This window comes from Terrapene carolina, unplaced genomic scaffold (assembly GCF_002925995.2).
Source record: "Terrapene carolina triunguis isolate 2854851 unplaced genomic scaffold, T_m_triunguis-2.0 Scaffold714, whole genome shotgun sequence".
NCBI classification, from domain to species: Eukaryota; Metazoa; Chordata; order Testudines; family Emydidae; genus Terrapene; species Terrapene triunguis.
The window spans coordinates 9,043,061-9,068,351 of NW_020665065.1; the positions used below are offsets into that span (position 1 = coordinate 9,043,061).

A 25,291-nucleotide genomic window follows, 5' to 3' on the forward strand; every position below is an offset into this window, starting at 1 on the left:
CATCTGGCCCCGACCGCTGTCAGAAGACAGGACATTGGGCTAGATGGAGCACTGATCTGACCCAGTATGGTCCTTCTGTTGTTCCTCTTGAGTGTAACAGAGAGCGAGAGAGCTCCTCCTCCCCCCCCCCATCACAATCTGCCGAGCCTGCAACCGCAGCTGTTGACATCCGCCCTACCGCGTGACGATTCTGCACGCTCACCTTCGTGAACCAAGGCATCAATCCTCCCCCTTGGCCGCTGCATTGTGGGAGAGGCCGGGCCGCACGTTGCAGCGCCATGGCGGCTGGAGGCAGGAGGTGAGTGCGGCGCGCGGGCGGGCCCGCTCGGCTCCCAGCTGGAGGCGCGGGGCCCAGGGGTCGCAGGCACGTGCGCGGGGGCTGCAGCTTGCGCTGGCTCTGCTGTAGGGGGGGGGGCTGAGAGCCAGCGCTGGGCATGAGCCAAGCGGTTGTTTAGGGCCCCGAACAGCGGGAGCCCTATTAATTATTAGTATGTGTTTGGGGGGGGGGCTTCCAATATATTCCTGTTTAGGCCCCCCCATGGCTAGCACCCTCACTGGCTGGGCTGGGGGGGTGGGGGCGCTTCTCCCTAGCTGCGTCTGCACAATGCACCAGCCAGGGACTCCCCTCTGGGGGGGGGGGGGGGGGGGGGGGGGCCCCCCCGGAGGGCCCCCCCCCCCCCGGCCCCCCGCGGGGGGGGGGGGGGGGGGGGGGGGGGGGGGGGTGTATGGGAAAGGGCCTGTGTTGGGGGAAGGGAAGAGTGATGTTTGCATTTATAGTTCCTAGCCAGGCTTTGGGCCAGGGAAAGGGTGTCTAGAGCTGGGGGGCCGGATGAAGCCCCCTAAGGGCCTAACTGCAAAACTCGCCGTTGGATGGGGACCATCCCTGCAGTTTGTGGGTGCTCAGCTCGGGATCCAGCTGAGATTTCTGTATCCGCTAGTAAGATATTTGGGGTGAAAGGTGCAACGCGCATAGCAGGTTTTATTTGCTTCTGGGCCGGGGTCACTGAGAGCTTGGAGCTGGGGGCACCGCGTATGAATATTGCATACTGGCATCGTTTATTAGCAATAGTAATATCTATTGTGATAGGGCCCTGGGGCACCAGTCACAGATCAGGGCCATGACCTGTACAAACACAGCGGTTGGAAGTTTAAATTTGTATCCAATTGCCTCTCTTCAAACCGGAATTTCTAAAGGTGATGTCCCCTGAAAAGAGAACAGCGGTTAGAAAGATATTTATCCCTTCTCATCCTTAACGAGTATTTCTGTATGTTTTGCAAAACAGCATGTGGCATGGGCTGTAAAAGAGACTTGCGCAGTTAACTTTTGTTAAAGTGTGTTGTTATAAACTAATTATTAAGTCAACAGGCTGTTCATCTTATAATTCCTCTTCCTGGTTGAAATAAAACGTGGGGAGGCTTTAAATTAAATAGCTTTTGGTGAGCTACAAAACAGAGACCAGGTGGTCTTTGGTGTTGTAAGAGCTTCCTGCACACTCTCAATGATTTCTGGGGTGTAAAGCACTGTTTTGTGTGTAACCTTGTACCTACTGGATCAGGTAAAGTCAGAAGTTCTTACTATACTGTAGTTTCAACAAAAGGTGGTTTATTGGGAATGTCTGCTCTGCTACTGATCAGAAACACACATCTAGACTAAAGGGACCATACCTTTTCTTGGGTCAGATATTTTGCACCCCTTATGAATAGGCCAGGTGAAGCCTGTGGACCCACTTCATGAGTAAAATTTGGGATACTGAGCTCTTATGTTAACTATTGAGATGGCTGTTTTTCTCTGGTAAATACTTCGGATTATGCTGAGTACATATTCCTTTTTGGTTGCGGGGTGGGGATGGGCAGGAGTGCTGTATGATATGAGCGTCAAATCAGCTTAATTTAAAACCCTGAATCCTCTCCTCTTCCTCCCTCTCTTCTCTTCTCCCTCTGGAACTAGAAAACTGGCGGAGCTGAGTGTTGATGAATTTTTAACTTCCGGATTTGAGTCAGAAGTTGATGGTGACTCAGAAGAGGAGACATCAGAGCTTGTGGAAGAGCCTGCTAACGGGAAACAAAGCCAGAATGGGCAGGCAGGAGGAAAGAAGAAGAAGCCACTCAAAGTTAAAACTGCAGAAAAGTAAGTGTGGCTCCTTGTTGATTGGGGAAATGTGAACAGTCATTTAAGGGGTATTAGGAAAAACTTTTTCACTAGGAGGGTAGTGAAGCACTGGAATGGGTTACCTAGGGAGGTGGTGGAATCTCCTTCCTTAGAGGTTTTTAAGGTCAGGCTTGACAAAGCTCTGGCTGGGATGATTTAGTTGGGAAATTGGTCCTACTTTGAGCAGGGGGTTGGACTAGATGACCTCCTGAGGTCCCTTCCAACCCTGGTATTCTATGATTCTTCCACTCCAGTGACCCACCTTAAAAAGTGTTTCAGTTCTAAGCACATCATCTTAAAAAAGCCTGAGATACTGGTGCTTTGTCCACAAAATGAAAACAATACCTAGCTCTTACATAGCCCTCTTCATCAGTGGAACTCAAAGTGCTTTACAGAAGAGGCCAGTAGCATTGTCCCTATTGTACGGTTGGGCAAATTGAGGCACAGAGAGGTGTGACTTGCCCAGGGTCACCCAGCAGACCAGTGGCAAAGCCGAAAGCACTCCGCCCCAAAACCCTCTGCTCCAATCTACACAGAGCTTTGTTTAATCCATGCTGAAGCACTGTTCTTTGCGTCCGTCTACACTACAACAGTAATAGAATCCAGGGGCTCAGTGACAACATCTTTGACCCCTGAACTGATTTTCCTAAATTCGTTGGTTCTAGCTATAAATGTGGACAGGATCTAGCCATGTTTTAAGCATATCCTCTAATTGGGTGCATGTCCCGGGATTGTAGCCTGGCTGAGGGATGCAGTAAAGTCCTGTTTATGCTACAAATCTGAACTGGATTAGGGAGCAACTGTTGTTGCTGGGCTCCCTGGCTTGGTACTATGTGTAGAATTAATGGGCCTTTAAACTTGGTTGGAAAATCTGGCGTGGACTTTTGACTGTTCTCAGTGGCCCCCTAGAACTTTGCCTCTCCATTAGCAGAATGTCAGGGGTGTTGTGGAACTAGAGCTAGCTAAGGTCTGATTGTCGTCTTACTCACTTTTCACTGAAAAGTTGCTGGAATTTATTTGTTTAAGCTGTTTTTAAATGTCACATTTCACAATTTGTTTTCCCCATGACAACTTAAAAAAAAAAAAAAGAATTTTTTACCTGGCGCGATGTTCCTCTTTGGTGTTATCCGGACTGGTGATCTGCTAGGTCACTCCAGTCCTTGACTCTGGGAGCCAGCCTTACCCGGCTCTGCTGTGAGAACCCCCACTCCTGGGCTGTTCACACACAGCCTCTGGCATGTCAGCTGCTCCTTGGATTGTGTAACCGAATGACACTAGCCAATATCTCCGGTCCCAGACACAACCCTAGGAACCTCCGTCTTGCAGTGTCCAGTTATGCCCGCTGGACGCTGCAAGCTTATGAGTTCGTCAATTTTACAAAGAAATTGATATGTACCAGGCTTGTTATCCCCAGGGGAGCCTCTGACACACTTCAAACCGAACGCACTGCTTCAGGTAGAACAAACAAACAGATTTATTAACTATAAAGATTAAGTGATTATAAGTCAAAGCACAACAAGTCAGATTTGGTCAAATGAACTAAAAGCAAAACGCATTCTAAGCTGATCTTAGCACTTTCAATGTTCTTACAAACTTAGATGCTTCTCACCACAGGCTGGCTGGTTGCTCTTCAGCCAGGCTCTCCCCTTTGATCAGCGTGTGGTGTCTGTAGATGTAGGTATGGGGGGGAGAGAGAGTGCACATGGCAAATCTCTCCCATTTATCTTGTCCTTTCTTCCCTCTTGGCTTTGCCCCCCCCCCCCCTTCAGAGTCAGGTGAGTATTACCTCATTGCAGTTCCAAACTGACCAAAGGAAGGGGCGTGGCTCCCTGGAGATCCTAACAACTTCTTTTGTTGCTGCCTAGGCCAGTGACCTTTGTCCCTGTGAGGCTGGTCTGGGTTCGTCCCATACCTGCCCTGATGAGGTGTGAACTGCCTCTCTGTTCTTGGAGAGTTTTTGCCTCCGCTTGCTTTAAGCCATGAGGATATATTTTCAGCTTCATAACTATATACATGAAATTATAACCTGTAACATTACTGTAACAATTACTATAACATCACTATAACAACCACTCTTTGCATACCACAACATCATTTTATAAAGATGAACCTGGGGGTGTAGGGTGCTCCCCCTAGGTACAGAGCGTCACACCTGGGTTGTATTATAAGGTGATATGATCTTATGGCCCGTGTCTTTGCCAAGTTTCCAAAGTGATTCCAAGGACAGCTTTTTTTGCTTCCCTGTGCAATTTGGAAGCACTTTCCTGAACAAAGGATGTCAGCAAAAGATGTGAATGACCACTTATTTTAACCAAATCCAATGGGTTTTCTCCCAAAGCAAGCAACGAAAGATTTCCAGAATCCTGTGCACTGTGGCCCTCATTCAGGAAAGCCAACTTTATTTATGACCGCATTTAAGCATATACATTTTAGAGTCAGGGCTTTTATGAACAGCTTAGGTTTGTTTGCTTGTACAACTCCTAACTTACTTTCCGCTCTGAATAAATAACCAGGTCTTAATTCTTCTGATCCTCCTCCATCAGGAAAGTGAAGAAAGGAAAGGCAACCGAGCATAAAGACCAACTCTCACGGCTGAAGGAACGAGATCCTGAATTTTACAAGTTCTTGCAAGAAAACGACCGTTCCCTGCTGAACTTTGATGACTCAGACGGCTCTGATGAGGAGGAGAAGGGTCTGCACACGCTGCCTGAAACGCTGGAGGTACTGGGTTCACCTGGTGGATGGAGGAGTATTCTAGGCGCCTTTAAAATAGGTTACCTTCATGGCATAACTATTGTTTCCGAGTTTCAGTGCAAGGGCTGAATTTGCTTCTAGTGTGTGATGATACAGAGCAGGAGGGAAATGTCTCCTCAAAGGTCTGCAGGCAGTTGGGGCTGGTGGCTTGGAAACCAGTTGTGGATTTAAATAGTAATAATACAATAATCTAGCATTTCCAGCAGCCTGTTCCACATTCCCTAGGCTTTATGCACTTTCCCACCCACACACTGGAAGAATTTCCCATGTGCAGAGCACGCTTAAACTCCTCCAAATCGCTCCAAACAGTCTCCTTCTTCCTAGTATCTATTATTTTATTCCCGTAGCTCTTAGGAGCCCTAGTTGTGGGCCAGGACCCCACTGTGCTAGGCACTGTAAATTTCTGCACACGCTCGGGTATTTGAGCTGCTGTCCTGTATGTCACGTGCCTGTGTAAGGCGGTGAGCTCTTTCTGGGGTTGACGTCTGTTTGCCGTCGTCGAGGGCTTTGTTCTTACTGCCTCTGAGTCGTACGCGTTGCTAGTGACAGAGACAGGAGTAGAATCCAGTGCCTCCGAGGCCTGGGCTACACTTAACTTAGGGTGACGTAGCTACGGCACTTGGGGGTGTGGATTTTTCACACCTAACGCCGGGTGTAGATGCATCTAGGTCCTGGGAGAGGCAGTGTTCCTACAGTGGCAGAAACACCCCTTCTGTCACTGCAGTCTGCGCCTATGCTACTGACTTACAACGTCACAGGTACAGTCGGCCCATAGTATAGACGTGGCCTGACCTCCTGTCAGCCGCTCTAGCCACTTGGTTGGTTTTCCTTTCAAGGGGCTGTGGTGGGTGGGGGAAGCGGAGACTGATCTGCAAACGCAGCGTCACCCTGGGGGTGTCTCTGACTGTTGTAGGAAGCAAGTGACGAGGAGGAGGAAACGGTCAAGCGGAAGAAAGCTGACTTTATCACCGTGACCTTGAAGATGGTGGAACAATGGAAACAGGCTGCAGAGGTGAGAGATGGGCCCACCGGGCCGGGGGAGGGGGAGGGAGGGGGTTGGGCTGGCCTGCGTCCGTGCATCAGCAAATACCGAGGGCTTGGGCCCAATTGAAAGGCCTCCCCCCAGCACAGCACTGAGACCCTTGCTTTTTAAAAACACATTGACACTAGACACCAGGGAGATGGCCCAGGCACCCCCTGCCATGCACTGGGCCTGCCAGCTGGGGGGTGAAGTGGGTGAAATGTCTATGCCTTGCTGCCTCTTGGTCTGTGGTTGGTTCCTGTCGCTGCTAGTTAAAAGCACAAATGTTATTCTCCTCAGGCCTGCTGTCCACACAGGCTTTGTACAGTACAGCGATGTCCTGTTTTATTGAAATAGTTAAACTGGTACAGCCTCCCCGCAGATGCAGTTATACCAGTATCGCTTATGCCCCTTCCCCTAGGGAATAGTTATACAAATCTGAGGCACCTTTATGCCAATATGGGGTGGGCAGGGAGGTTGTACTGCTATAAGTGCATAGCATAGTTAGTGCAGGGCAATTATTGTGTGTAGACTGCATCATCTCCTGTTTGTCCCTGTAACGGGTTGTGCTCACCACCGTGGTGCTTCCTGCTGGTTGCTCTAGGAATTAGCTCTGCGCCTTCCTCTTGTGGTATCTCACTCTCTGTCACTGCTTCTCTACCATCTCTGCTGTCTGTGGGGACCCGCGGCGTCCTCTTCAGGGCACGGCCCTCTGGCTGTGCCCCTAGCCCATTGTCTCCCCCCTTCCGGGGGAACTGGCAGTCCTTCGCCCAGCCTCTTGCCGCAGTAGCGAACTGCAGCCCCTAGTCCAGCCCCTCGCTCAGGGGCAAACTGCAGTCCTTTGGCTGGCCACTTCCTTCGGCAGCCAGTGGGGCAAAATGGGGGGGCCCAGGCCCACCCGCTACTCTGGGCCCCAACCCAGGGACACTGTGGCTGGCAGCTGTTCACTGCCTCTCCTTCCCCTCTGCCGCTACCTGCTTTCCCTGGGCCACTTCCCCATAGCCCCAGCACCTACTCGGCCCCTGTATCAAGGCCTCAGGCTGGAGCTCTGCTTGCTCCCCTGACCCTGCCCAGCACTGCTCTGTCCCAGGCACTCCTCTCTACAGGCAGCCAGTCCTCCTCCCTCAAGCTCCAGGGAGAGACTGAGCTCCTCTCTGCCCTGCAGCCCTTCTTATAGGGCCCTGCCTGGCCCTGATTGGCTGCTTCTAAGCCGTCCTCTGGTTGGCTGGGTTCTGCACAGCCACTCCAAGGGCTGCTGTTAACCCTTTGCCAGCCAGTGAGGGGCAGCTGCCCTGTCACAGTCCTCTTAATTTAGGGCCCAATCCCGCATGCGCTGATGTACTTGAGTGACTTGACTTGCATGTGTGGACGTTGCAGCATGGGCTAGCCCCCGGAGATTCAGCCGGCCCAATCCCCTGGGTCCGTGCCCGAGTGGCTAGCCCATGCTGCCTGTGCCGCTGTGTCCACACTGCTATATTTAGCATGCTAGCTCAAGCTGAGCTAGCTTGTGTCTGTTCCTGGGCTCGGAGGCTTGCTCCTAGCTGCAGTGTGTAGACATACCCACAGAGTCCCGTTGATTGTATGCTTTGGGGACAGGCTTCTCTCTGTCTCTGAGCATCTTCTGAGTAGTATAAAGACCCCCCTTGGATAGTTTTCCTCCCCCAGGCTGTGGCTGTAATCCCCAGAAATCTGGAGTCCCGATCTACTCGGTTTTTGGATCAGCTGGTCTAGAATCTGTGGCTGAGGGGCTGTTGGAGCCCATGTTCTAGAGAGGCTGATGGTCTCCTGTGGTTAGGGGTGTATCTCCAGGGTAAAGCTGTGTGTGTCAGGTGTGGGAGAGATCAAATTTGGTGCTGGTCCACCTCAGTAGCATCTTTTCACCCAGAAAACTGTACACAGAACAGCATGATCGAATGATCACGCTGAGCAAGACTGTTCTGCCAACCATGTAACGTGCAGATGAGGCATCTGGCTTGTATGACACTGGAGCCTGCACAGTTACGGGCTTGACCAGGGGTTCTCAGCTTCAGTTTGCGGGCTGTGTTAAGAGGCCAATGAGACTCCAGGGTTTCACATGAGGTCACAGAGCGAGTGAAGTCGCACATCTGTTCTTGACTCCCCAGGTTTCCTCCTATGCACTCTGCCTCCTGCATGTCCTGCAGATTTTTATAATAGCATTTAGAATACTATGTAATGTGGCAAGTCATTCCCCCCTCGCCCCCCGGTGCCTCAGTCTCCCCAGCTGTATAAAGGGGATACTCATTCTTCCCTGCTTCTGTGAAGCACTTTGAGATCTATCGATGAAAAGCGCATAATGAGGGATGATTATTAATGAAGGAATATAGCTGCCTCCATTCTCCCCTCCCTTTATTGCTAACATTTCTTTATTCCTCTCTCCCAGAAGCAGCTAACACCCAGGCTCCTCCATGAGATCACTCAGGCCTTTAAAGCATCTGTGGCAACCACCAAAGGAGATGACGGTGGGGCCGACCCCAGCAAATTCAAAGTCACTGACAGTGCCGGTGAGAGCTTTTGTCCAGGCTAGAGGCTGTCTAGACTTGTTTCGTAAGGGGCAGGTGGCATGGGATAAGGGCCTGGTGAGGAGGTGGGTGCCAATTCAAGGCCTATCAGGAGAAAATGAGAAAATAAAATCAGTGGAAATGAAAATGATCTTCATCCTAGTTCCATGCATATCTCGTGGCTTTCAGTTTAACAGCATAACTCCTCCAGATGAGACCGGATCTACGCCGCCTTGTATAGTGCCCGTTCTGGAAGGGGGTCCTGAAGCAGCAGGATTTCAACTAATGCTGTTCCGGCAGACCTGATACAGCACTGAGGGGTGTTGGCAAAAGTAGCCTTATCTAACAGCCCCATTTGCTGCTATGGTGATGACCATGTCCCACCTAAAATTGTGACTTAGAGTCAACCGCGATTCTTCCCTTGCAGCGTTAATATTTATTTATTTGAAGTATGAAAGAATTGTCCCAACTCACGTGCATCCGTCCCCTGGAAATTTAGTTGCTGCATACGTTTTTTTTGAGAAATGTGGCTGCTGGAAAAGCTTCTTAATGCACCCTGCTTAGAATCAGCATTGGATCGTTGCTGCATTTCAGAAGCGATTGAGGATGTCCTCTCTCATCTCCGTAGTGCCCATGTGGAACACTGCAGCCGCTCAATGTGGCTTCCCTCCCAGACACACCTTTGTTTTCTAATTCAGTAAATTACGTAGTAACGAGGTGCTGTCCGATGACATTGCTTTAAAAAACAACCCCCAAAACATGTAATTCCTGGTTTCTTGCCTCTTATTATTCCTTGTATTGCAGTAGTGCCTAGCAGCTCCAATCATGGACCAGGGCCCCAGTGCACTAGACGCTGTACCAAGAGAGGGACCTCATGCGCACAGGGGGTCCCTATCCAAAGAGCTTGCACTCTAAGGAATCTTACTATTCAGGAAGGAATTGCTGAGTGGGAGTGTGGAGAGAGAGAGGAGACTGATACGTGCAAACCTGTGAAAGACCCCAAACCTATCTAGCCTAAGTCCTGTTCTGAGCTCATTGGTGAGAGTTCTGTTTCAGGTTAGCAAGGGGACCGGGAAGTGAATAGGAAACCAGTCGTAAGTATTTTACTGACGTGTTCTTTTTTGGTTCAGTGTTCAATGCCCTGGTGTCCTTCTGCATTCGGGATCTCTTTGGCTGCCTGCAGAAACTGCTTCAGGTGAAGGTGCTGAAAGACAAATCAAAGTAAGTTCAAGGCAATTTCACTGCAGATAAGTGTCATCTGGGCCTTTCCCAGCACTGAGGCCTGGGCACACAGGTGGAAGAATTGGCAGAGATGCAGCTCTTGCAGGTGGAAGAATTGGCAGAGATGCAGCTCTTCCTGTGTAGTGGAAAAACCATTTGTCCATGCCTATGGGCTTCTTATCCTTGAGCCTCGATCCTTCTGAATTCCCCAGTGCAGGAGGCGTCCAGCGTGACCCTTTTCCTCCTGCACTGGGGAATTCTGAAGGATGTGACATTTTATTTGGGGTGAAGGGAAAAATGGTTTGTGACTGACCTGCTTGCCCTTGAGATGTGACTTGGTAGCGATTCACCCTACTGCTTTCGATGTTTACTGCTGCGGGTGTGCTAGGCCCCAGATCATGGTGGGTTGAGAGCAGGAGCTTCCAGGTTTGACCTGGTCAGCGTTAGATCGTGGGTGGAATGGGGAACAGCAACACGCAGCTGGGCTAGTTAGGGTACAATTAATCCCTTGTTCCTAAATGTAGGCATCAGTCCAGAAGCTCTGTGTTGCATTCCTCCATGCTGTCATCTGATCTGACTAGAGCCTTCATTAGAGACAGGGGAATTTCTGACTCATGGGCCCAGTTTTGTTCGCTGGAATTCTGGTTGGCTGCCAAACTGCCTTGGTCTGGGATCGTGTATTGATCCAAGATAAACGGGGTTGGGCTGGAGCAGTACTTGGAGGGGTGACCTCCAAGGGTCATCCAGGGCAGTGGGAGGCTTGGTAGGTACCATGCTTAGCTCTGAGTCCACCCTGGGCCAGGATGATGGGTAAGCACAATGGTGCTGGAAGTAAAGCTCTGACCACCTGTTAAAAGATCCCCAAGCGCACTCTGCAAGATGTGTTAGTCCCTCTATCTTGGCCATGTTCCACCTAGGGTATCTGTGTTCTTCATTTACCAGAATCTTCTCTGTGGTTTCAGCTGCATACAGGTTTTTTTTTTTTTTCTTCTCTTTTGGCCCTACAATCTTATGCAGTATTATGTAGCAGGAGTGTTCCACCCCAAAGGTGGTCGCACTTGCACGGCGGATAGAGTAATGCCTGTGTAAGTGTGAAAAGTGCTTAAGCATCCTAGGCAGGTTTTAATGCAATTATTGTTAATGTCCCTGTTTGGCCTGGTTAGGGACGGGATGGGGGTTGAGGTCAACTCCGAATTTCCGGTTGGCATTGGTGGCGAAGCATAAGTCTCAATTCCTTGTGCTGTTGCTCTGAGATAGCAATATAGTGCTGATTGCAGAGAATAGTTTCCCCCTTTCCTCCTTGCAGTCCTTACTGATGCAAACTCTATGTGAAGTCCATGGTAGGTTTGCCTGGCAAACACTCAGCTCTGCAGTTATTAGTCCATGTGGGCGTGAGCTCATGAGTGGCACAAGTGAGATCTGTGCTTTCTTCCCCACGCCGGCTAGGCCACCCATAATCGTACGTCATAATCCATGTAACTCCAGCCGTCTTGCAATAGAAAACAGTCCTATTTTTAAGCTGCCCCAGGATGCCTGAACAGAAGGTAAATGGGGCTGACTGCCAGACGCCCCCACTCCGTTTCAGCATCCGTTGTGTTAGCCAGATGGAGAGGGATGTGGGGGAGCTTCCCCTTGTGCCCTGGAGTAATGTCGTGCAGGCCTGGGGCACCCTTTGGATGACAAAGCCTTACTCCTTTTATAATGAGATTGTAACGCTTTTACGCCCCCGTCTCCTCGCCGCGTGGAAGATGCTGGTTTCCTGGGAGTTTCCGTAGTGCAATGATTCATTGTCACTTTTAGCTCTAAACGAAACGCGACTCCCACTCAGCCTGTGTTCTCTCTCTGCTCATTCCTAGGATGGTGCTGCCCTCTACCAGCCCACTCTGGGGCAAGCTGAGGCTGGACGTCAAGATGTACCTGGGCTGCACCATCCAGGTAAAGACCTGCAGCGTGTCTGTTAGGAGGCTGTTGTCCTGGGCACCGCTGGGTTTCTGTTGGGAAGCAGCTTTGTATTTTGGGGTCGTGTGTCTAGCATCAAGGGAGATACACGGCTTGCTTCCAGCTAACTGTCCCTTTAAAGGTGACACCTAAGCAAACACAAACAAGCCAGTTGACTGTGTTAGTGGCATTCATTGCTCTGATTTCACAAACTTCGCTTCCTTCGGGGAGGCAGTTCTCGCAGTTTTACGGTCACGCCTGCTGGCTGCTCAACTCAAAATCTCGTCAGGTTCAAGTCGTTTCAGGTGCTAGGTCTGCTCCTGCACCCTAGCACCACTGTTTTGTTGGCTTCATAATCGATGCTCCCTTTCCTACAGTGAAACCTGCAACAAGGTTATGTTTCTCAGGCGCCATATCCCAACCTCACCAACTATAATTCTGCTCAACTTTATTAGAAGATCCCACCCGTGCTGAGTTGCTGGTGTCCAGTTTTCCGGGGATGGTCCACGTGTGTTTATAAAGCTGGGTTCCTCTCCTCCTAGATCAAGATTTTTGGGGAAGACTTGGGGAAGCCAACAGACGGTTTCATTGTGTACCCCCAATGAGAGAGAATTGGACTTTTAAAAAAAACAACAACAAAAAAAAACAACTAGACAGCATAAATTGTTCAGTCTCCAAGGCAGTGGTGGGGCTTTTGAGGGAAGGGAAAGCAGGTAAACAAAGTGAAAGTGCTGACACCCTTCCAGGGCATAAGCCGGCAAAACGATTCAGCAGAAAAGCATTCCTGAGCAGCAAAGCCTTTTACTCGATTAACTCAGGATTGCAACAGAACAGAAAAAGGCATCTGTAAAATGGGGATAATTATACTTTCCTCCCTTAGAGAGCTAACAATTAAAAGCTCTAGATAAAAGCTAGGTATTGTTATTATGAAGATGTTTCACGCTTATAGGACAAGAAGCAATGGGCTTAAGTTGCAGCAAGGGCAGTTTAGGTTGGACATTAGGGAGTTAAGCACTGGATCAAATTGCCTAGGAAGGGTGTGGGATCTCCGTCATTGGAGGGTTTTAAGAACAGGTTAGACAAACACCTGTCGGGAATGGTCTAGCTCAGGGGTGGGCAAACTACGGCCCGTGGGCCACATCCAGCCCATCAGACCATTTAATCTGGCCCTCAGCTCCTGCTGGGGAGCGAGGTCGGGTGTTTGCCCCTCTCCGGCGCTCCAGCTGGGGAGCGGGGTTGGAGGCTTGCCCCGCTCCGCGCAGCTCCCAGGAAGCAGCCGACATGACCTCCCTCCGGCTCCTATGTAGTATGTGCAGGTGTGGCCAGGTTGCTCTGCGCGCTGCCCCATTCGCAGGTGCCGCCCCTGCAGCTCCCATTGGCCGCGGTTCCTGGCTAATGGGAGATGCAGGGGTGGCAGCTGTGGACGGGGCAGCACGCAGAGCCGTCTGGCTGCGCCTCGAAGCTGGAGGAGGGACATGCTTCCTGGAGCTGCTTGCGGTAAGCGCCGCCTGGAGCCTGCACCCCTGAGGGCCCTCCCCTCCGTGGTGCCCCAATCCCCTGCCACAGCCCTGATCACCCCCCCGCCCTCCGAACCCCTAGATCCCAGCCCAGAGCCCCCTCTTGTACCTCAAGACCCTCATCCCCAGCCCCACTCCAGAGCCCTCACACACATCCCAGCCCCCTCCCGCACCCTGAACTCCTCATTTCTGGCCCCAACCCAGAGCCCGCACCCCCAGCCAGAGCCCTCACCCCCTCCTGCACCCCCTACCCCCAATTTCGTGCGCATTCATGGCCCGCCATACAATTTCCATACCCCGATGTGGCCCTCGGGCCAAAAAGTTTGCCCGCCCCTGTGCTAGTGCCTCTGCTCTCTGCCAGAGGACTGCTGGGGAAAGCTGTAAATCACGTGATTGCTGCCACCACCACGGCCCAGCCAGCCCAGGAGCCATGTTGGCTGTTCTCAGCCTCGTGTAGGCAAAGACATTCTCAGCAGTGCTCCTGGCCAAACCCTCTGCCCCCCGTCGGAGATAGCGTCTTGCCTTCCCTAAGACTCGCTAGCCAAGTGTGGCGAGACCCTGGTAGCCAGGTCCCTCTAAGCAGCGAATTTCCCACTCTGCTGGCCCGGCTCCTGGATTCGCTCTGAAGTTCTTTTGGGCTTGGCTTATTGTAGCCCGAACCCCAGAGTGCGGGTCAGGCTGCACCACACCTGGCCCCCAGGAAATGTTTGGAGCTAATGGGAACGGAAGGAGTTGGGTGGGAACCAAGGGTCTGACCGCCGTCTCCTTTTGCCGCCGCCTTGTAGCTCCTGTCTTGTTTAACGGAAGCGTCTGTCGGAGCTGCTGTGCTTCACCACGTCAACGCCATAGTCCCTTATTTCTTGTCGTTCCCAAAGCAGTGCCGCATGCTGCTCAAGGTAAGGCGCAGAATAATGGAAACTTAATTTAGTGAGAAGCGAGACCTTTGTGTGCATCCCACGTGGTATTGGATATTTGGGGTTGGATACCCTGTCTGGGGCCCTGAGCTCAGTTCCCTGTTGCTTTCCTGGGCTGTTCTTCCGTTAAGCACCCAGGCCTCCATTTATCATCGTTGGGTGCCAGCCATCACCCTTCCGCCGAGTTCAGCGGGGGCTTGGATCCGCCTGCACGTGGCCATGAATCCCCACGGCATGTCATGCGGGAGCAGTACCCGTTCCGGAGAGACGTGGCGATGTTACAGCGAAGCTGTTTTCCTAATCGCCTCGAGAGTAATTGGTGTCTGTGTATGTGTGATAGCGTTTTCCTCTGGAGGATCGGGGGTGGAATATTTGTGCAGTGACTTAGTCACAACTGCTGAGCGTGTGAGAGAGACAAAGCGGGAGGAGGAGTGGCGTGTGGGCAAGAGGGCAACGGGAGCGTTAAATCAGAGAGGTGCGGCAGGCGAGCCGAGCTGGAGACATGTATGGCCGGTGATGTTTGTGGTGCTGCATGCTGAGATAAGGGTAATTTAAATCGCTTGTTTCAAGGCCTCTCACTAGCACTGTCAGGGAGGAATTTTCGGTTCTGCACAATTGATCAGGTTCTGTAGGGGATTTTTTTGCCTCTCTGAGCTGCTGTGAGAGACGGGATGCTTACAATTGTGTGTGTTCTAGAGGCCTCAGCCCTGATCCCATGTACCAGCTGCTTAATAAGAGAGAATCCCTGCCCCAAAGAGCTGGCAATCAAACTAAACTAGATCATTTCCATTTGACAGATGGGGAGCACAGCTCCTAAGATTAAATGACTTGCCCCACATCCCACAGGGAGTCTGTGGCAGAGGCAGGAATTGAGTCCAGGTCTCTTGAGTTCCGGTCCAGTGCCCTTAGCCATCTCCTGCATCTCAGTACTGGACCTTGATAAGCCAGTGATCTGAGGTGGTACAGCAAAATCCTGTCTCGTAAGCCTCTGTACTGTGTGTTCTGTAAGACCAGGGAGGGGATTGAGAAGTGTTCGGAGAGCATTTGCTTTCCAGGAACCACAGTCGGGTTGGCTCTGGCCTTGCATATTGGGTGTGCTCTGTGTAAAGTGACATGACACGCAGATGACTTCCCTCTCACGGGGTTGGCAGAGTGCTATGCGACACAGAGAGCTGCTTGTAGCTAGAAGAGAGGCTCCTAGTTTGGTCAGGAAACGCCTGGGGGGAAGTTGAGTCAAACTTCAAACGTAGGTGCCTAAATCTAGGCGTTGAAGTCCACGTGTAGGCCCCCACATCTGAGTGGCCTGACTGTCAGTGGTGCTGAGCACATTCGCGGACAGGTGTGTTTGACGACGTTGATCTTGGTGCGTAACGTGGAGGTGGCTTACGGCAAGGCTGTGGGGATGGGATGGCCACCAGTGCTGAGCTCCTGACTGCTGCACAACCTGCCCTTCCCCTCTGTCTCTCCGAAACGAAGGGTCAGGGGAAGCTCTGGCCTCTCTGTTGATGGGATGGGATCCTGTCCTTTTGCTCACCCGGGCCTCTCTCCTTCCTTTCCTCTTTAGCAAGTCATCCGTCTGTGGAGCACGGGCGAAGAAACCGTGAGAGTGCTGGCCTTCCTGGTACTCAACAAGATCTGCCGCCATAAAAAGGAGCTGTACCTGAACCCCGTGCTCAAGGTAATGGCGGAGTGTGCTCTGATAATATAACAGTAATACCTGGCTGTTCACATCTGCAGAGCTCAGTCTGCTTTGCAAAGGAGGCCAGACGCATTATCTCCATTTTGCAAATGGGAAACTGAGGCACTGGGCAGTAAAGTGAGTTGCCCAAGGTCACCCAGCAGGCCAGTGGCAGAGCTGAGAGTAGGAGCAGGTCTCCTGAGTCCCAGCCCAGTGCAGCGTCTGCTAGGCCATGTGATCTACCTGTGTGTGCTGGGGCTATGCTGCTGCTCTGTCTCCAAGGGCATGTAGACGCACAGGCATGCAAGTGTCCTAGGGCGTGGGCAGCAATGTAGGTGCCGAGCAGAGGCTGCGGGTGACGTGTGCGGCTGCCTGCAGCCGGAAAACACACTGCGCCCCCGGCAGCTGTGTCTGACGGTCACGAGGCCATCAACCAGCTGAGCGAAGAGAGTTTGGTTTCAGCCAAACGTCCGTGTCGCACAAAGCACCCCCACAGCTGGCATTGTCCGTTTGTGCCGGGGAGACCCCAGTGTGAACGGGTCAGGCATGAGGCTCGCTGGCAGGGGCACCATGAGGAGGCTTGCTCTGCCTATGGCGCGGCTAAGCAGAGGGCTTCAGTCGCCACAGTACTCAAGCTGGCCCCTGTCTCGAGCACGGATGTGCCGGAAGCCAGGCGGTGCCGAGGCTTTGGCTGAGGGTTGTTGGAGGGCGCGCCTTCCCTGCCCGGGTTTTCATTCTGACTCCTCGGTTCGTGCCTTGCCTTTTCCTGCAGCAAATGTACATCTCCTACGTGAAGAACTCCAGGTTCACCTCCCCCAACGTCCTCCCTATGATCAACTTCATGCAGCGCACCCTGACGGAGATGTACGCCCTGGACACGCAGGTGTCCTACCAGCACGCCTTCATCTACATCCGCCAGCTCGCCATTCATCTGCGCAGCGCTATGACCCTGAAGAAGAAAGTAGGTTCCAAACCCCAGCTTGGGGAGCGAAGTCCATGCGGGGAGTTTTGCAAGCTGCCGTTACGTACCCCCGATGTCGGCTTTAACTCAGATTGATGTGTGACCTTGTGCATGGTGAAACAGGGAAAAAAATCCCGGTCCCTGCTTCAGTGCTGCTGGTTGCAACAGTTGGGAGACGCGGTCAGTGAAGGGAGCGGATTGCCCTGTTGGAGCATTCTGGCTGAAATGCCTGTTCACCCTGGAGCCTTAAGCTGGACCCTGAGCAAGGGCATCTTGTCTCTTTAGGCAAGCCGTGCTCCAGGCCCGGCGCTGGGAAGGGGGTGGGAGGCTGCGTAGATGAGACCTGTAAAACCAGGGTCAGTCTACTCAGCATAGACCTTTAAAGATCTCTGAGTAGGAGTTTGCCCCAGCATCCTTAGCTAATTACCTCTTCCCGCCCAGTACACCCCACTCCAAACTGCTGGGAAGTTGTGCACCTGCCTAGCTTGCTCCAGCCCACTGGTGGGAGATGTGACTTGCCCGCGTGTGTTTTGCAAAGTTCTTCAGTCTCTTTGGGGTTGAACGGCATTGTGTAAATGGAGACAGGATCTCGATATTCTCTCTCTGACAGAGACTCCCTACCGGGACTGGGGAAGCTTGGAGTTCTTGGGGGGTGGGTGGATGATTTACTTCATGATCTGGTGTCACTCCCAGGAAATGCCTTCCCTGGAGCCTCTGATGCTGTGTCTGGGAGAGCCAATAGGTGCTGGAACCCTGGCTTGAAATGATTGCCATTATATACAAGATTTACAGTTTGATGCAATGGCTCTCAGCTCCCCCACTATACAAATTATTCCAGCACCCCTGGGAGAGCGCTGACTGGTGCGTGTTGGGAACCCCACTGGAGTACATGGAGGAAGTCAGCTGGCACGTGGGGGACATCCTTGGAGAATTCAGGGGAAGTTAGTGCCGGTGGGATTTTGGTAGCATTGGGCTCGGTAGGAACTCGTTCCACGAAGCAGGCAGACAAGTCAAAAAGGGACCAGCCTGTTTCGTGATGCGCTAAGGAGCCAGCTGGTGGCAGTTCTGCCAGAGGAAAGAGGGACCCAGAGTTCTGCCAGCTGCTCATGGGAGGATAAATGCGTTTGTTTGTGTCGCTGTTTGGGTTTTTTAGCAAGGAGGTGGAGAGCAAATACTGGCAAGGGAGTTCTCTCTTCCCAAGCTATGTAGATCCTGGCAGATGTTCTCTGTCTCTCACCCTGGGCATCTCTGCCCTTCACCCTCCCTTGTATGTGAAATTAACGTTTCAGGTGCTTAGCAAAACCCAGAGCAAAGAAGATTATAAACCACCCATTATTTGTGGCTCTTTCCAACTGTGGTGTCTGCCTGGCGCGTCTCCATTTCTGTAATTTCATTGAGGCAAGCAGCTAAGTCGCTCTGAAGCAGGCCTGATTTGGACCATGTCCAGTCTGACTTGCCTACGCTGTCAGGTTGCGAATCCGGTCCTTACCCGGGTTTGAGAAAACAAACCCTTGTGGATTAGTGGTTCGATTGCTCCCGTGCAATACAGGATTGGTTACCATTAAATCTCCTAGATGCTCAGACATAGGGATAAACCCAGCCGAGATAAGCAAAGTCTGGGCTGTGCATATGCCCCTAATTGGATTGTATTGGCTTCCCACACCTTCAGCCCTGGACTAGACAGTCCCCAAATCCGGTTGGTTTCCCAGTAGGGGTTTGAAAGCGGGGACAGAGGGAGAGATTAAATTACAGCGGCACGACCGGTATGCCCAAATCCCAACAACAAGTCAATTAGTGTGAAATGAGCACCGGGCGCTTCCAGAAGCCATCGGCTGGCCTTGCCGTATGGATGGGAGTGCGACCCGACCGAAGGGGAGAATGGTTACCTAAGCCCTACCACAAGGTGTTGGGCTTGTGTGTGTAATTCAGGAATGCTACAAGCAGGCAGTCCACTGTCCACTCCATGCACACCCTGCTCAAGCACACGTAAGAGGAGATGAGCCGTAGTCATTGGAGTTTGTCCCCATTAGCCAGCAAATCAAAGAAGCTCATTTGGTGAGAGGAATGTGGAGCCAAAGGCCCCTCACTAGGAGCAGCTGTGGATTTTTTCCCGAACTCTGAGCTTCTTGGGTCTGCAGCCTCTGGTTGAGAAGTCCCCAGAGAACTGGCTTCCACGTGGACTTTCTCTGGTGCTTCTGGCTGGGTGGGAAACACCGGCTGGGAATAGCTCTTTCACGGAGGGTTTTTATTTTCTCTGGTGTTCTGGGCTGCTCAGAACCAGGCAGGGAGGGGAGACACTTCCCAAGTTTATTTTGAAACTAGGAAAAACACCTGACTCTTGGCCAGAGGCTTGGGCTGGTCTTTGTAGTACCACTTGGGCTGGCTGAGCCAGCCTGGTTGACCTGGGACTGCAGCGGCACTGCATGTATTAATTAGCCAAGTGGCCTCTTGCGTTTTTCTGTCTGGTAACTAGGAAGGCAGCACTTGAGTGACATGCAGGCTGGACCTAGAAATAAAGCTGAAAGCTCGCCCTGGGCCCTGCTTTTCTGTGTTCCCTCGGCTCTGTAAGAGGAACCCGCTATTGTGGTGTCCCCTTGTAATTGGGTGTGTAAACTCCTGGGAGGTGGGTGTGCTGGACGGGCCGGTCATGGCGACGTGAAGCTTTCTTTGATAGTGAGTGCACGTCAGCACATCTTCAAAATAAATAGCAGGAACGCTCCCTGAGGCTCTAAAGTGCTGCCCGTCCTCGTGGTATCTGAGCGATGGAGGTTCTCTTTTAATATTGCGATTGAAGGAAGAATCAGAGCCCCCTAGTGGCAGCAGCTGGGCCCTGTGTCCTGCTTTGCCTGGGGAAATGAGATCATAGTGGTTCTGCAGGTCACTTTGTAGGGGAGGTGGGTTCAGCGGGAACCTTAGAGGACAGTTGCTGGGGGAAGCTGGTTCTGCCCTGTAGCTTTAGAGGTTTATTTTTCTGCCCTCCAGCGTGCGTGGACCAGGAAGGGAGTCAGCACAGTTGTAGAAGAAGGATCTCCCAGCCTGGCTGCCCATGGGAGATCAGGGTTTGTCCCTGTTAGCCAGTGGACGGGAAAGGCCCATACACAGCATGGCCCTGCCCCTCCGTATGCTGTGGGCTGAGATGTTAAGGAGACAGAGCTCCACTTGTGAAGCATTGCTGCAGATAAATGACACGAAGAACAACACACCTAGGGCAGTACTTAGCATTTCCAAAGTATCATGCAAATCTCTAACCATCCCGTCCTCCTGAATCCCGGACTAGCGCCTTAACAGCACAGCCCCCCTTCTTCCCAGTGTAATGTAACTAGTCGCGGCCAGAACCAGGGTTAGAATGCAAGGGTCCCCGGTTCCCAGTTGTGTGCTCCTTCCACTAGACCGCACTGCCTCTAGAATACAAAGGAGCTACAGAAAGTAGATTCAACTCCTGTCTCAGCCATTCGTTTTCCAAGCGTGTGTGCCTTTCTTTTTTCTGTAGGAGAACTACCAGTCTGTTTACAACTGGCAGTACATCCACTGCCTGTACTTCTGGTGTCGGGTCCTGAGCACCATCTACCCCAGCGAGATCCTGGAGCCGTTAATTTACCCTCTGACCCAGGTCATCATTGGCTGCATTAAGTAAGTAGGCATGAATAGTTATCCCCCCGCCCTTATAAAACACTAGGCTCTGATTTCCCATCTGACAGATGTGGGCCATATAGTCACATAGGGGATGGGCAGGAGAGTGTATATAGATTTTAACCCTTTGTTGTAGGGGACTGTCCTATTGCATACTGGAGGGCTGCTCTTGTGAGCTGTGATTTATAGAAATCACTTGCTGCTATGTTGCTTGAACTTACTCTGAGGCTTTATCAAGCTACTTTTGTGTCCATTAACTGAGCTCATTGGTACAACCACATCTGTGGCCTAGTGGCTAAAGCACTAGACTGGGACTCAGGAGACCCGAGTTCTGTTCTGGGCTCAGCCACTGGTTTGCTGGCGGACCTTGGATAAGTCACTTCACCGCTCTGTGCCTTGGTTTCCCCATCTGTAAAATGGGCATAATATTACCTCCTTTGTAACACATTTTGAGATCGTCAGACGCAAAGTGCTATCTATGAGCTAGGTATTATTGTTAGTATTATTTATTAGGTTAGCAAGCAGCTTCAGGACAGGGGGCAGGGGAAGGTGACATGTAGCAGACAGGGAGGAGTGGGTGGCCCCAGTATTAGAGGCATTTTTTGGACCCGTTCACCAGAAGCACTTGCACAGTCGCTTCTCCACTAGCAGCTGACATTTAAAAAGCCTCCATAGAAATCCAGCCCCTCTGCTTTCAGACGTACCCATGCACCTGTGCTGAGCTAGGCCTTGTCTGTGCTTGGCCTTAGCGCCAATCCAACAACCACCACAACATCTCTGCAAACATTTCAGTGCTGGAAAGGAAAACTGTGACTTGCAGTGGCAGAGCCAGGGTGAGCATCTCACCTTGGGGTTCACATTGGGGCACCTGTGAACAGACGGCACCTAAGAATAAGTGACGGGGAACAGAACAGCTGATACCAGCACCACTGCACTTCCCACCGAGCGCCTGCATTCGTAGACCTGTTGTGAGTGCTCATGTGAAAAGAAACCAAAGCAGCCCAGTCCCTTATTGAAATGAGTAACCTGGGCCTTAGTCCAGCCCGCGTCCTTTTAACCTGAGCAGGGCGTGAGCAGTAATTTTGCTCTGTCCTGTTTTTGTAATGGGCTAGCCTGCGACCTGGAGCTTCGGGAGCCCCTTTCACTGCTGTAACTTACCCTTGCCTCTTCCCTTGTAGAACGGTCCCCACGCTACAGCAGGCTCTTGTGTGGATAGTTCTTACCTCCCCCCCCCCCCCCCCCATATGAGCAGTGTATCCTAGTGGCTAGAGCATTGGACCAGGGCTTGGAAGACCTGGGTTCTATTCCTGGCTCTGCTGGGTGAGCTTGGGTAAGTTGCTTCCCCTCTCTGTGCCAGATGGGGGTCATGACACTGACCGTACGTGTCCAGTGCTCTGAGAGGCACTGATGAAAAGCACAGTATAAGAGCTGGGGGGTATTGCGGCTGCTGGTCTATACTGTGGCATGTGTCTCTGGCAACCTGGAGCCCAATTCTGTAAGATCTCCTCTGCCTTTTGTGAGGTGCGCAGCACCTTCCGCTGCCGTTGAAACCACTTAGCAAGCTGACGCTCCACCTAGAGGCCAGCCTGCTACACTGCGGTCCCTAACCCGAGCTCCCCACACCTCTTGCACTGCAGCAGCAGCTAACAATTGCAAGCCCCAGCACTGTGCCCAATCTTGCTGGATCAGCAGAGATGGTTGGAGACAGGAAATTGAGGTAATCAAAACGGAGCTAGCTTGGTTTCTCCCTGCATCAGAGCCTCGGCAGGAAGGTGGAGGCAATGTTTGCCAAATAGTAGCTAGCAAAATCGATGGGGAAAGTTATTCTCTTGTCCAGCTTCTCGGAGAGTAGACAGTGGAGGGTGACGTGAATTGCATTCTCCCAGCATTGTGTTGTGTTTATGTTCGCGCTTTTCATACACTCCAGGCACGCTGCAAAGCAGGGTTAATGCAGGGACTTCAGAAGCAGAAGGGAAAGCGCTTACAGCGGCACACACAGGGTCGGGCGTTAGAGTAAGTTTCTAGGAGAAGAGGGCATTGTGTGGTGGCTGGAACAGCTGATGTCTTTAATTTCCACCAGGGCAGATGGGCTCTTGGGGTCGTGCCTTATCCGAAGGGTTCCTCTTTGAACAACATAATGTCCCCTTAATAGCATCAACGCTAGGTACACGCTGAAGTCCTGCTATGGGACGTAAGCCTTGGCTGGTACTGCCTTTCTAAGGATTATGTCTACGCTCCGGCACTGCAGCTGTGCTGGGAGAAGCCTGTTAGAAGTCAGTGGGAGTCATTCCATTGACTTCTATGGGCGCTGATTGGATCAGGGCCATAAACTCTATATCGTGGTCACATCATCCACTGCTGAAATGCAGCCGCTTCTGGGGTAGAACCCAGCAGCAGCATAAGAGCGCACAGCCACTTCAAACAGGACGCGGAGAGCACAGCCAACCCCTGGATTGTCGGAATGATGAGCCTGTTCCTTAGAACGATAGGGTTAGAAGGGACCGCAGGGGTCAGCTAGTCTAACCCCCTGCCCAGATGCAGGATTTGTTGTGTCTAAACCATCCAAGACCGACGGCTCTCCAGCCTCCTCCTGAATCTGAAACTCTTCTTATCCAGGCTCTGATTCTCTAGAGGTGTTGGATGTCCCGGAGCCATTTTGGGTCATCCCTTTCTTTGTACTGTCGCCTATTGAAAGGACAGTAGACTTGGAGGAAGTCTACTCTAATGACATGGGTTAACCTTGGTGTCTGGGTCTGATTTCAGTGCTGCCCCCTTTTCATGTGTAAGTCCTGGGACCCTCGGGGTGCCTGAGAAGTTACGTTTTCTATCGGCAGAAGTGTTCTGCCAGGAGCACAGCGCCCCCTAGCTTGGGCAGTGGCACTTTTTTTTATTGACTTGAAGGAAAGATTGTCACTGACAACCCTTCCCACAACACGGTGCCCGCATCCGCTTACTGGCCCCAGCCAGCCTAGCGGTGTGACGGAGCAGGGAGCGGGGCAGATTTGACCTGGGAATGTTGCAGGGGGGTTACATTGGGGATGGGGGACTTCCCTTGAAGGAAGCTACCTGAGCTGTAACCTGAGCCAGGAGGAGGGTTGGGAGAAGTGACACCTTCTGCCCGGGAGACTGAACAAAGGAGAGGAGGAGCAGAGGGGAGGGAGGAGAAAGCTGCTGGAGGAGTTTTTAGTTTCAGTTTGGGCTGCGTGGTGCAACCCCAAGCTGGGGTCTAAGCTCCCTGAACCCGCCAGAAGGACTTGATTCGGGGGGGTTCTGGTTGTACCTACATGCTCTGCTTGGGACTGTGTTCCTGTCATCTAATAAACCTTCTGTTTTACTGGCTGGCTGAGAGTCCCGGTGAATCGCAGGAAGAGGGGTGCAGGGTCCTGACTCCCCCACACTCCGTGACAAGCGGAGCTTGTCGACTCTGATGCCTCATGGCCTTGTTGCACTGAGAACTGTGTCCCACAAGTCAGCCCGTAGGCAAAAATCTAGTGCGGGAAATAAACCCGTTAAAAACAATGCAGTGCCTGGGAGGGCTCATGCGTGGAAATGCGAACACGCTCTCTCGGCTATCCCATTACAGGAATAAGCTTCTAGCACCCTTGCAGAAAGGGAGAAGGTGAATTGAGAGCCACAGGGTTTCTATACCCTGGCTTGGGGCCGGCCCTCTTGCTCTGATTGTCTGCCTGTCGTGTGCTTGTGCATCCTGACTGCAAAGAGCCTCTTCTTTATTTGCACACCTTGTCCCGGACCGAGCAGCGACAGCAGGAGGCAGCGTTGCTATGGCACTGGGGTTTTATTCCCAAAGGTGAGATATCTCCTTTTATTTCCCTGGAGAAGAGCGAGCTATCCATGCGCAAACACCCGAATGGGTCCGTTCATTACCGCGGCTCAGAGCTGAGCTGCTGTCATAGGGGGATTGAAGCCTTGTTGACTTGGGAGCTTCTGAGTGTAATTAGCCTCTGATCTTTTGCTTTTATTTGCACGCCAATAAAAAACCCGGTTGTGTGACGGGAGGACTTGGGGGGCATGGTAACTATTTGCCTACTTCCAGCAGACAGGCAGAATGGGCCAAATTCAACCCTGATGCAACTCTGCTGAAGTCCGAGGAGTCACAACAACGATAAATTTGCACCACTGCTTTTTGCAGTTCATCTTGGGATCTCTTTTAAATCTGAGCAACTGTGAGGTCAGCAAGGTGGGGTAATCAGTTAATAATAATAATAATAATTAATAATGTGAGACTGCAGGGCCCAACTGAGATCAAGGCCTAGTTGTGCAAGGCCCTGTACAGACAAAATAGGAAATGGTTCCTGCCCTAAAGAGCGTACAGGGGAAACAGACAAGACAGACCCAGGGTGGGAGGAATGAAGGATTGCCCTCCCCACAGAGAGATGGAGTCACTCGCTTAAGGTCACACTGGGAATCGGTGGCAGAGTCAGGAATCAAACCTTAACTACAGATAAGGTACATCTACCCTGCATGATGCTTTCAGCAGCCTATAGACCATGTACGTGCATAGCCCAGCCTCCACGGATATAAATATCAGGGTAGCTGGTGAAGCACGGCTTAGACATGTGTGACGGGTGTGGGTGTGCACGCAAGTACATAACCTACTCACCGAAGCCACGCTTCCCCGTCTACACTGCTCTTAGCAGCATTGTGTGCTGCCGCTGGAGCCTTCCCCAGCCCCAGGAAAAGACTCCAGTGGCAGGGAAGGAGCCTTTCCCTGTTACCTCCCCTCTGCCAGAGCCTTTCACTTGCGCTGCAGTTTGCTGTGTGGACGCAACCTGCTACGTCAGGCCTGCACAACATGCGGCCTGGGGGCTGCATGCGGCCTGCGTGGGCTCACTGTGTGGCCCGTGGGGGGTGAGTAGGTGGGCTCACTGGGGTGAGTAGGCAAGCGGCAGGTGAGGGAGGGGGGCTGAGTAGGCGAGCAGGCGGGCAGGGGCAGGGGGGCAGGGGAGCCGGTGGCGGGGGAGGGGGGTT

At 52.1% G+C, this 25,291-nt stretch overlaps 1 protein-coding gene across 2 annotated transcripts in view; it reads left to right on the plus strand.

The window, feature by feature from the left end:
• Positions 1-245: 245 nt before the first annotated feature.
• Positions 246-25,291, plus strand: part of NOC2L (NOC2 like nucleolar associated transcriptional repressor) — an 81,795-nt gene continuing 56,749 nt past the window's right edge. Inside the window, exons 1-11 of one of the 2 annotated variants that reach the window (XM_026659995.1) lie at positions 246-298; positions 1,949-2,128; positions 4,693-4,870; positions 5,817-5,915; positions 8,326-8,446; positions 9,574-9,664; positions 11,521-11,599; positions 13,905-14,015; positions 15,598-15,711; positions 16,484-16,672; positions 20,163-20,302. In XM_026659995.1, the coding sequence (XP_026515780.1) occupies positions 279-298; positions 1,949-2,128; positions 4,693-4,870; positions 5,817-5,915; positions 8,326-8,446; positions 9,574-9,664; positions 11,521-11,599; positions 13,905-14,015; positions 15,598-15,711; positions 16,484-16,672; positions 20,163-20,302 (1,322 nt within the window). In that variant the 5' untranslated portion in view covers positions 246-278. The remainder of the gene's footprint in view (positions 299-1,948; positions 2,129-4,692; positions 4,871-5,816; positions 5,916-8,325; positions 8,447-9,573; positions 9,665-11,520; positions 11,600-13,904; positions 14,016-15,597; positions 15,712-16,483; positions 16,673-20,162; positions 20,303-25,291) is intronic. The other variant, XM_029913543.1, reaches the window with a different exon arrangement.